A 12,155-nucleotide genomic window follows, 5' to 3' on the forward strand; every position below is an offset into this window, starting at 1 on the left:
AGTAAATTTCCTTCCATAACATACTTTGGCACATTGCAGTTTATGACACTTCCTATTGCAAATCATTTCAAATAAAGTTATCATTTCTCAAGATCTGCTTATGGAGAGCATTACTAATGATCACTGGCATGAAATATTACCAGTCCACCCAGTTAGGCTACTCCTTAAGGATCTTCATCTCCACTGTTTCTTGCGTAGCTCCAATCCAGGTGTTGCAACGGTTTATATCCATCTGTAAAGCCTTTACATGACCACACAGACTAATCTTTTACTCTAAGTGATATAAAAAAAGAAACTTTTTATAAACAGTTTTTATTTGGTGACATTTTAAAAGCTTTATTCAGATAATTTTGTCCCATTTATGGAAATACAGAAATAAAAAAAGCACAATAGAAAGGTATTTAGTAATCAAACAGACCTGGATCACACTGACTGGTATTTACAGAGTTTTTGGTGAATGTGTGTCATAACAGCTCATCAGTATGATAACTGCATGTCGGGCTTAAGGAAGGGCGTAGTGATTGTGACAGGATGAGGTGAGACATCCTGGTAAATCCCAACCAGATAACAGTTTGGTAACTCGTCGCTCTCTGAATTACTGAATAGTTAGGCACTTGGAGCAGGTGACTGACGTCCTGAGGGTCTAAACATGGGCAATGACAGGTGAGTGATGGATGGACTCAAGATCAGGAGCCATAATGGCCATGATCTAAGCTCCATCTTTAAGCCATTACTGCAGGTTCACCTCTCTTTACACACCTCAGTTTTGGCTATAAGAGACTGTGACAAATGTGAGCAACTTACATAACCCAGTGCCTTGTCCCCTCGTGGAACTCCAGCCACATAGTCTGTGCAGGTGAGAAAACACAGACAGCCAATGAATGACAAACTGGGCGAGCATATTAATTTTTTATTGTTTAATGATCAGAGAAAGTCATTGTTGACATTGGCATTTTGAGATGGACATCTTCTGGTGGTAAAGTGGAAAAAAAAACAACTTCAAAGTGAACATCTATAATAAACAAGCTACTTACTAATTTCTAGGGCTGTGATGATATGCTTTTGTCCCGATTTGATTCCATTCCAATTTTTTGGGTGTCGATTCGATTTAAATTGCGATTCTCACAATTCTTCAATATTGCTGATTTTTGTAGATTAAAAACAACAAAAATGTACCAAACTATTTTTTGCTCGTCATTTTTCTTGATTTTAATTATGAAGATACAACGCAGAAGCCAGATCATCATTCTGCTGCTATAATGCCCAAGAAGACAAGTAAAAAGATCAATAAAAACTATAAAAAATTATTTTAAAAAATTTGTAACAAGGATTAAGTTTTTTATTTGGAAAAAAAAAAAAAGAAAAAAAATCGATTTTTTAAATAAAAAAAAATTAAAATTGTGAAGCAAAAAATCCATATGTTTGATTTTTCAATTCGACCCCCCCCTACTAATTTCTACTGAGTTATGTGCCATTACGCCATTAATCAATGACCAAACTAAACAGGACTGTAGCATTTAAATCCCTCACAAACTTATTTCTAATCATACAGTGAAATGGTCTTTTCATAGTACCAGTGATGCTTATTTTTATCTTTGCACAAGCTTCATTCAGCAATGTTTGTAGCTTTATAAACTAAGTTTAATGGAAAAGCTATAACATCACAGCTGGTTGAGTGCTCTTGCTAACATTTTTCCTGAACCAATAAATGAGTTAATCAGAATTAGAAGAGAACTAATTAGACTATGACAATAATTGATAAGGAGAATTTAAGCAAAGAAGCCAAAGCAAAGTGTCAACAAACAGCCTCCGACCCAACACAAAAGCATTTAGCTGGGACCTGACCTTCAATGTGAACCTACTAAATCCTCTAAATACCCAATGTGTGAACATGCTTTGTACAGTTTGATTAGTTAATTTAAAATGTGTGAATAGTTCAACCCTTTTTAAAAATGTATTGCTTTTGTCATGTGTGCATGATTTGTCAGTATATTATTGGGTTATTAGGGCTTTTTGTATTTAGTTCCAAATAAATAAAGTTGTCAAATTTCTTTTAAATCACCAACATTAAGTGTAAAGTAAGACATTTACATTTGTGTGACATCCCATAATAAAAAATATATATATTCAATGTATAGACATGTACATATATCTTTACTTTCAACACTTAAACAAAAATGGTTAATGATTATGTGGTTTTAACTAAAAAATTATAACTTAATTGTGTGAAATAGATTTGTATCATACAAAATTATGATAAAAAAAAAAACTACAGCAAAAGTAGTATTAGTATTTGTAATAGCAGGCATCAGATAAAATATCTTGCTCTCACCTTCCTGCCCATCGCTGTTGAAGTCTCCGACTGTGATAGAGTATCCTGTTAAATAAAGACAAATGTTCTGGAAATGACTTGCTAAAGGCAGGCGTAAAGATCACTAAAGGCAGAATTACAGAAATATATAAAACTTTTCTTCACATGTGGCAACACTTAAATGTATGGAAAGTAAAATCTGGATCATGATCACCTCCAAACCAGTTGTAATGCCTTAAATCAGGAGTGCACAAGTCCAGTCCTCAAGAGCTTCTATCCTGCAACTTTTAGATGCATCCCTTCTTCCACACACCTGAATCAAATGGTCAAATTCTCTAATCTACATGTTATTTAGCTCTGCAGAGGCCTGATAACAAGAAATTCATGTGATTCAGATCTGAATCTGCATTGAAAAGGTGAATCACATAAATTCTTGAGGACTGGACTTGGGCGCCCTTTCCATAAATATACAGTTACTGTCGGTCTAAGTAGATTAATACAGAAAAACTTTTAGTTCATTTAGTTAGTTACACATTTGATCACGTTCACTCTGAAATTGAATAGAGTTAGCCTTAATGGTTTCTTAAAGCAGAATATGGAGACTTTGAAAGTTTTAAGTTCCTCTTATGAATCTTTCATCCATCAAGGTTAATCTGACCTAAAAGCTCTGCAGTTTGACAAAAAAAGAAAATGTGTCTGTGTGTCTGTGATTACCGAGGTAACTGTCGTCATACTGGGCACCAGCCGATTTGGTGGCACGCGTGTTTCCGTAGGTGGTGGTGAGGTCTTCCTCAAAGCGAGTAAAAATCTCAGAGATGTCATCAGAAATCAGCTGGCCTGAAGAAAGATGTCAAAGCAAAAACGCATTTTAAATAAGGACCGACCAATAAGCGACATGGCCGATAACATCAAACACTGTTTGGAGTTTAGCAGCAAATGCATGAGACCTGATCCAACATGTTAAATATTTATGACGTCATGTTGACAATAATGGTGCTCAGATGTGTGCAAAACTAGACCCACTGGAGACTTTTCGTTTTTAAATAATAAAACAATTGTTTGAACCTTTAAAATTTAAAGTGGAACTATTATGTGCATTTCAGGCTAATTTATTTTTATTTCTGAGACCAGAAGGGCTGGGATTGATCGAGTTATTGCCACAAATGGCTTTATTTACTTCAGACAGACCCTCTCCGTAGGCTGTCAGATCAGCCTGTGGGCAAAACGAGTGGATTGAGACTCTTCCGCATTAAGCCCCGCCTCCCACCACTGCACTACATCGGGAGCGCGCACCGCAACTGCTTTCGCCGTCATTGTAACATCTCATAAACAGAAGGATTAGGCTAATATGAACTCAATAAAAAAAAATACAATACAATGTCAGTCCATAGCATACAGCCCTACATGTTGGAACCTGAATCAGAGCCTGAAAACAAAGTGGAAAACAGCAACCCACAGCAACGAATGCAGCAGGATGTCTCTCTTTGGTAAACTCACCAGCCATCGTTGGAAATAACTTTATCCCACGTTTTCCACCCGCCTGATGTTTTTGTACATGCCCTTGTTAACCAGTAGAAGGTAACCAATCACCGAACCTTATCCCCCGGGACGTCACAAGGATTTCCAAGTAGAAAAATCTCTCTAAAACGACGCGTTTTTCGTCGCCATGGAAACCGAACGGAGAGAGTGCTGGAACTCAAACTCAAACTCAAACATGCGTTTAGGTGATAAAAAACAGTGTCGTTCACATGTCTGATGAGGATTCAACCCTATAATACTGTAGAAAGCTCAGAAAACCTGAAATACCACAATAGCACCCCTTTAAGTCAATATACAAATTGAGCAGTACAGAAATATTATAAAGACATATTACATACACTGAGTAGTTCTATTATTATTGTTGATATAAATGTTGCTCTTGTTTTTGTTATTATTATTGGTATTATGACTGCATTGCTCCATTAATACTGCTTATTGTATTTATATAGATTATGACATATAAAGGATATTATTATTATTATTGTTATATAGGTATTAATATTATACTGGGTTAATATTGTTGTTATTGATATTGTATTGTTCATCACTGGGGTGGGATAACATATAAGCTTATGCTTCTACCCACTCCTTTTGAACGTTTTTTTCATCTTTTATTTCTATGTTTTTTTTCTTTTTTTTTGTTTTTAGATTTCATTATGTTCAAATAAACTTTTTCAATAACTCAATCAATCAATCAACCTTTTCAACTAACATTTCAATCCATTTCAGTGTCATTGTGCAACACTTTAACGTCTTTTTCCACAGATTTACAAAGTATAAAAACAGAGTAGACTGTATGCAGTGTACTCCTTGGTGTTTTATTCTAAATTTTGACACCAAAATTTTAATTTTTAACTCCAAACAAATATCAGTTCTAAATATCGGTTTCCAGAATTAATAATAATTGGTATTGGCATAAAACGAACCAAATCAGTCAATTCTTATGTTTAATAAAAATTTGTGAACACAGAAAGCTAAAACCAACAACATACAACAAAAATCACAACAAGAAAGAACCATAAAACATGAGATGTTGGAGAGCAATATGAGGGAGATGAAGAGAAAAGTAGATGCTAAAACACACAAAGAAAAACACGATATTACACAAGTTGGTTTTATAAGCCGACACTTTGGTTTAGCAGCGGAAAAAAAAAAAAAAAAGCAAAACAGTATAATTAAAAGGAACCACAGAGACACAATGCTAAAAGCTGTCTAATCAGAAACAGAGTTGTGTATACGAGTGTGTATTTAGTTGTGTAACTGTGTGTTGCCTCAACAGGAAACAGTAATTAGGCTAACTTAATCCAGGAGGAGCCGCTCCACACTATCAAAAAACATGTGTGACTGACTCAGCTCTCAGGATATAGTCTGTGTCACACCCTCCAACGTCAGACATCCAGACAAGCATGGATTACAACACACAGCTGATAAACTCACACTCATCTAGTCTGCTGCTCATCCCGCCTGAACTTTACCTGCTCATTAAAATCTTAAGCAGGTGATGATTCAAGCAGCAGTCCAGCGTGGGGGTGGCGGGGGGGGTGGGGGGGGGGTGGCTCATGATGTGGTCTACATGTTGAGGCCGAATGTTTCAAGATGTTTGTTTACAACTGGTCTAAGTGACACTTTAAGGTACATTACTATGTGGACTGGACTGTATGTATTGTGTATATCAGTAAGAAAGTGCAAAAACAACAACACAGATTAAAAAGAAGAAGTCAAAACAAAAAAGCATCAATATTACTTTTATTCATTTGTTTAAAAAGAGAATATTTTTGCATTTTTTAGTTTCTTTTGTCAACAAATGTTCTGGTGCAAAAAAAAAAAAATGGTGCGAAAGCTTCCAAGTTTTTCTAGTTATCATTTGGTCTGTTGCCATAGAGACCGTTGTAGGAAGTCATTCTTCCTAACAACAGCTGCCTCACATTGTAAATGTCTCTTTACAATGACCATTTATTCTGCTTATTAGTACCTATGTATTATTCATTCTGCAGAAATCCATTTCCATTCAGGGGTTATTGAATTTTATCCTGATTAAATAAAAGATTACAATATCAATCCTGAGAGTCAAAGCCTTATTTTACTGCTGGAGCTGCTCCAAGAGGAGTTATCAATGGCTTTAACCACACTTTAACTAGTTTAGCTAAGTGGTTCCCAACCAAAGGATCGATCCTATCTAAAGGATCTCAAGATGATTGTTGGAGGGTTGTGAGATGATTTATCACATCTAAATAAAGAACAAGGCACATATAAATGAAAATCCATTCTTCAGACTCAAAACAGTTGAAGATATCTGTGACTGTTACAATAGAAACAACTCTGACTTTTTATAAATGGTAATGAGATGTAACAAGACTGTCAAATCAGAATGGTTTCAGGGGAAAGAAACAGTTAAAAGTAGCTCAAGTTGTTACGTAAATGTGCTGAAATGGAGGAAAAATGTAAACAGAAATGGAAATTTTACATTTAAATAGGTGAAAACTGTTCCAAGTTTTCTGTTGGTTTCCCTACATAGGCTATTATAATTGGCTTTCATTATGTTTTTTTTCTGTCTGTAAAGCATCTTGAGATGGCATTGCTGTGATTTGACACTATATAAATTAAGCTGAATCGAATTGAACTAAAGCGGAGCTTTGTTAGCATGAAAAAGGTGAACTTTAGCATTTGAATGAATACTACTTGCTCCCTCTCTGCTGTGCTTCAGCCCTGCCTTTTAACTCACTTGCTGTAGAGAAACCTGTCATAAACAACAAACTATCTATGCATAAATAAACAAAAAAAACACCTGCCATAGTGTATTAAAATGCCATACTGTATGACAGCTAGTCGCTGGGCCAAAATACAAACTAACTCAGGTTGAAAAACTCCCATTAAAAGCATCAATTTATCTATTTAATAATTTTTTCCTGGAGTTAATATGTTCTGGTGAGCTACTTTTACTCTGACTTTAATACATATATACCCAGATAAAGTCAATCTAAAATGCAAGTTATGACTCTTAAAGGGTGAATCCATTCCATGATATACAGCCTATAACACGCACAGACAGGGTAGCAGCCATGGTGTAGAAATGATGCTGATCATCAGTTGGAAGCTTCTCCTGGATCATGTTGCTTAACTCAGTCATATAAAATCATCATGGCCAAAGGAAGAGCCAGAAGAATCTGATGTTTTTCCTGATTGTCTTGTGTTTTACTGTCTTTTTTTTTTTAGCAAATATGACAAAAAAAAAAGTTGTTCAAGTTCAGTTTTAAGCGGTGTTGAAGTCAATGTTCTTAAATTCCACCACTTCTTCCCCACTGTGTGGCCACAGTGACACAGCACATCCTGCTAATCCTGACTCACCGTCACCAGAAACCACACAAACAAAACTGAGCGGAAAGCCTGGCAAGATAAACACCATGTTCGTTAATGTGTTCACTATTTTAAGACTTAAAGTAGGACTGTTGCTCTAGTAGCAGAGATGTCATGGTACGCAGTCAGCAGACAAGCATTTCCTTCAGTTTCTGGTTTATTTGGTGTAAATACCAGTTTGCATAAACCAGCATAAGCCAAAAGAACAATGCACTTTCAAAGTTTTGTCAAGTGCAAATGTAATGTTTTAAAAGAGAACCTCAGAAATGCAGCCGACTAGCTTAGTTATATAAACAAAAACAGGTGGAAATAAAATACCCAGCTTCACCTAAATGAAAAAATCCAGCAAGCATTTAAAAAGTGGACAGCATGAGCTAGCATGAGCTGTCAGGGTATTTGTAGCAGTGCTGCTAGGTTTCAACGAGGTTCCAGCTATAATCTGTGATGAAGTTAGGGGTGATTAATTAATTAATCCTGTGGGAAATCCTAAACGTGGAGAGCTGCTGTGTTTGACACTGCCAGCTGGCACGACTGAGCGTTCAAGGGGAATCCTTGAGTTTCAAGGTTGTTGACATCAAAATGCCACAGAGTCCATCAGTTCCTTGTTTAAGTAAAGGGATGAAGTGAAAATGAAGCAAAGTGGCCTGGACCTGAACCATGACGCTTTCTGTTTCAGTCATCACTCCCGCTTCAACAACATGTTGACATAAACTTACAAACAGTGTCGATGTAACACTCACCCTGCCAGTAAAAGCTGCCGGGTCCTCCCACCACCACTCGCTTGTTCTTTAGAAGCCAAAAAGAAAAGAAAAAAGTGGGGAAAGAACATTTAGATTATGAAATTCTGTAATTTCTTTATCAGTCTATACATTTAAGACACACTAATACTTCCAGATGAGTAAAGGATCACCTTCAGCTTGCTGAACACACACTTTCAACCACATGAAATTTTGTGAATGTACTTTGGTTCATGCACACCTGCACTCTCTAACATCTTCTCTCAGAGCAGATGGACTGTTTTTGTTGAGGTACTGTGCATGGATCAGTCAATATATCTATCACCAATCCGTCACTTTGTTTTTTTTTTTGTAGAATTCAGAGAAATATGTGTTCACATATTCAGGACTCACAGAAGATAAATTTTCTTCATTTTACTGTCTTTTTTAATCCAGCACCAACCAGCAAGGAAAAGATTAACTAAAAAACTAGTAGGCATTCTTAAAATGGCATAAAATAAACTGGGATATTAAATGCACACATATTTTACATTACACAAGAGGTCTGACACAACCGCAGACGTATATTTCTAGGCATTGTTTGCTAAAAGCAAATGCAAAAATAGATTTAATAAGATTGGTTTAATACTTTGAGACTTTTACTGCTGCAGAGATAAAATTCATTATCTGGGAGGTTTAGAGGTGAAAGAAGGTGAATATCAGAAAAAAAAAGCATTTTCAGTTCCATATACCAATGATAAAACACTCTGTCATTTTGTAGATCCATTATGATTTTTAAGTTGTAATTATGAATAATAAATGAGGCAAATGCTGTTGAAACTGTCCTTAAGTTTTCTCAGTAGATCTCAGGTTGCTCAAAAAGGATATTTCATGAAATGCAAACATCCTGGTAATGTACTTGTACTTCTCTGCACTGCAACAAAGGAAAAAAGTTTGGAGTCCTTTTAATTAATAGATTATGCTTTCATTTTACCTGTCTGACCCACTTGAGATTAAATTGAAGTAAGTTTGACAGCTGCTTCAGATGTCCCCCACTTTTTAAAACGGCTGAGTCAAACTGATCAATGTGCAAAACTTATCAAGCTGTTGGAATTTAATATAAATCAGATGTGCCGGAGCAGGAAGGCATCTCAAACCTGAAGGACAGTAGCCTTCAAGAACTGGAGTTTGAGAGGCCCTGCACTGTATTTGTTGCTCCGATTAAAACTTGACCTAGTTTAACTGAGCGAATCTGCAATACTAGCCTGTTTTCCTCTCCTCACTCCAGCTTGAAACAGTGAATGCTAGTTTTCTGACGGCCTACCTTGATAAAGTCTGTACTGAAGCCAGCCTGGCAGAAACCCTGCCCTTCGGGTGAGCCGGAATCTGGACAGAAAAGACAGATATATTACAACAGATATATTAATTTATAACATAATAACTGAAGAAGTAAACATTTTAGGGACTCTGTTGTAGAACCCCAAGGTATCAGACAAATAAAACTCAATCTAACTGTAAAATAATACGTTTTTCGTTTCCATCCATGCATTCTGTTAAAGTTGATGCCGACTGCCACACCACTTAGTTACTAACCGTCTGTCAATAGTTTATTGCTGATAAAGTAGCTTTCAGAGGATTTTTCATCGGCAGTTCTATGAAAACAGAAGCCTTCTGCAGGCATAAATGCCCACGCCAGTGTAAACTGTAAACTAATCAATAAAGTTATAGTTGGATGGCTGAAAAAATGTCCTAATGCTGATTAATAAGTTGAATTAATCAACCACTTATTTAACGTCTTCCTAAGTGCAGTGATGTACAGTGTCACTCCCAAATTACAGCCTTTAATTACAAACAACAAAAGTGAAAAAAGTGTGAAACTTTCAGGCCCAGCAGACAGATAAAAGCCAACTTGTTCAATCGTTTGACATTAATGCATGTTAATTTGATATCAGACATACCCGATCGGCATGGTGAGTATTCCACCACTGTGCTTCCTTTCTTTAAGTAACACGTTCCCACCGGCTCGCGTTCAGATAAGCCATGAGTCGACCACTGATACAGTGGAGCGCAGGCCTGGAAACAAACACGTACACCAACAGTCAATATACACAAGTCAGAGGCAGCCGTAAAAGAGGTTTCAGGTTACTGAGAGTAAAAGGCAGATCACAAAACATTAAGGGAAGTGAGCATGGCTACGCCCACTTTTTTATGCCAAGTACAGACAAGTAGCCGAAGACAAAAGTATGTTTTTGTGTGCACTGTGAAGTTTTTTACCAGGATGTGTTCACCATCAGATCGCACCGATGCACCGAACCACTGCTTGGATTTAAATTCCATCTGAGCTCCACTAGAATGCTTCCTGTTATCTGAGAAAAGAGAAAGCTGCAATTAATTTATTTATTCAAACAAAACAACTTTGTGTATTTCTGTTACATGCTATAGAAAGATACAGTTAAACAGACTATTTCTTCTTTATTTCAGGTGCTTCAGGTAGGTTTAGTGGAAATAAGCAGGTACGCTACAAAAAAGGTCCAGGTATAGCAACTTCTAAAGGAAAAACAATAGAAACTTTTCATTCCAATGCAGACAAACTTGGATTTTGAGCAACCTTTATGACACACACACACACACACACACACACACACACACACACACACACACACACACACACACACACACACAGCTGAAGCCAAAAATGACTGCAGTGCTTTAACATCGCTAGTTACTGTGAACAGATGGACAGACAGGGTTAATATATGAAGGATCAATGACAGAAAGGCAGGAGAGCATCAAAGCTTAACAACAAACCAAACGTGTCCATACAAAACTATTTATACGCTGGAAATAAACAAAGTTGGCTACCTGCTTCTTGTCTGTTCAGCCATAACTTGTAAAAACTACATAATAAGTACCAGTTTCGCCGCTATTTTTATTATAATTTTGAAGTACCAGCCCAACACGAGCATACTACTTCACTTTTTGCAGCAACTGAGAAGGAGAAGAAAGATAGACCACCGAACACGGAAGGCAAAACAACGCACGTCATCGGGACAGGACAAGGTAACGAACATGCTCAGAACGACCGGAATTAACTTAGCGTGGAATTAAGGTTTACATGACAGAGGAATTAAATAGTTTGGAATTAAAAATGCGAATAAACCAGACGCTTACTTCGGAATTAAGTTTAATTCCAAATAGAAATTTGCACAAGGCATTAAGTGTTTACATGGTTGTTTTCCATCAGTTTAAAGTGGGAATTAACTTTTATTCTGAGTTTAAGAGGAATTAAAACTCCCGTGTAAAAGCACAGAATGTGGCTCAAAACTGAGAAGGAAACCTGTCTGTAGTTTCAAGCCGTCCTCCACCAACAATCGTCATGTAATTTCTGCTCTTTCTTTTGAATAGCTTCTTTCTATGTTAAAGAAATTACAGCATGTTTCATATTTCACGTCCTAAACTGCTGGCAGTATGTTAACTAGTCTCATATGGTTGTTACATGGAAGACTTTAAGAGTCGTCACACGTGCTGAGCACTTGCTGCTGATTATTTCTTCCTTTGTAAGACAAACTATATATTATTTAAAATACTTTATTTTGATCAAAGAAAATACAGGTAGATACCAGTACAGCTGCCTGGAACCATAGCTACCCTACAGATGACAGTTTGTAAGACTGACACGTTGTGTGTGTGTGTGTGTGTGTGTGTGTGTGTGTGTGTGTGTGTGTGTGTGTGTGTGTGTGTGTGTGTGTGTGTGTGTGTGTGTGTGTGTGTGTGTGTGTGTGACAAGCTGCTGGTCAGCAACACAGGAGCCCCACAAGGGACTGTACTCTCACCATTTCTATTCAATCTGTACACCTCCAACTTTAAATACAACTCTGAGTCCTGTCATCTCTAAAAACCACGAGTAAGTACGAGAAGTTGAGTACAAGCATTGAGCTTCAGCTCAATGCCTTTATCATGCTTCTCTTAGATTTATTACAAACTGCGGAGCAGTAAATAATAAATCTAATGGCACAGAAACAAACATTTAATCTTGAACAAAAGCATAAGACCTGATTTTGGATTTTAGAAGGAACAAGAGTAAGCACTGCTGGTGGTAAAGGAAAAAATGTCTTCAGCAGGGCAACAGACAAAATATACAACAGAGCCTGTCTACTAGAAGGGAAAGAATAGACTCAACTTATTGAGGTAGCTTTAGGACAAAATGAAGAATTTCATAATTATATTTACTTAAG

The 12,155-nt window shown here is 36.7% G+C and overlaps 1 protein-coding gene across 1 annotated transcript in view; it reads right to left on the reverse strand.

Moving 5' to 3' along the window:
• itgav (integrin, alpha V) overlaps positions 1-12,155 on the reverse strand; it is a 55,847-nt gene that overhangs the window by 25,733 nt on the left and 17,959 nt on the right. Inside the window, exons 3-9 of the mRNA XM_079254557.1 lie at positions 10,195-10,286; positions 9,879-9,993; positions 9,245-9,306; positions 7,945-7,990; positions 3,026-3,148; positions 2,333-2,377; positions 805-848 (exon numbers count right to left, since the gene is read on the reverse strand). Of these exons, the coding sequence (XP_079110683.1) occupies positions 805-848; positions 2,333-2,377; positions 3,026-3,148; positions 7,945-7,990; positions 9,245-9,306; positions 9,879-9,993; positions 10,195-10,286 (527 nt within the window). The remainder of the gene's footprint in view (positions 1-804; positions 849-2,332; positions 2,378-3,025; positions 3,149-7,944; positions 7,991-9,244; positions 9,307-9,878; positions 9,994-10,194; positions 10,287-12,155) is intronic.

Source organism: Telmatherina bonti (genome assembly GCF_933228915.1).
Source record: "Telmatherina bonti genome assembly, chromosome: 15".
In the NCBI taxonomy this organism is placed as follows: Eukaryota; Metazoa; Chordata; class Actinopteri; order Atheriniformes; family Telmatherinidae; genus Telmatherina; species Telmatherina bonti.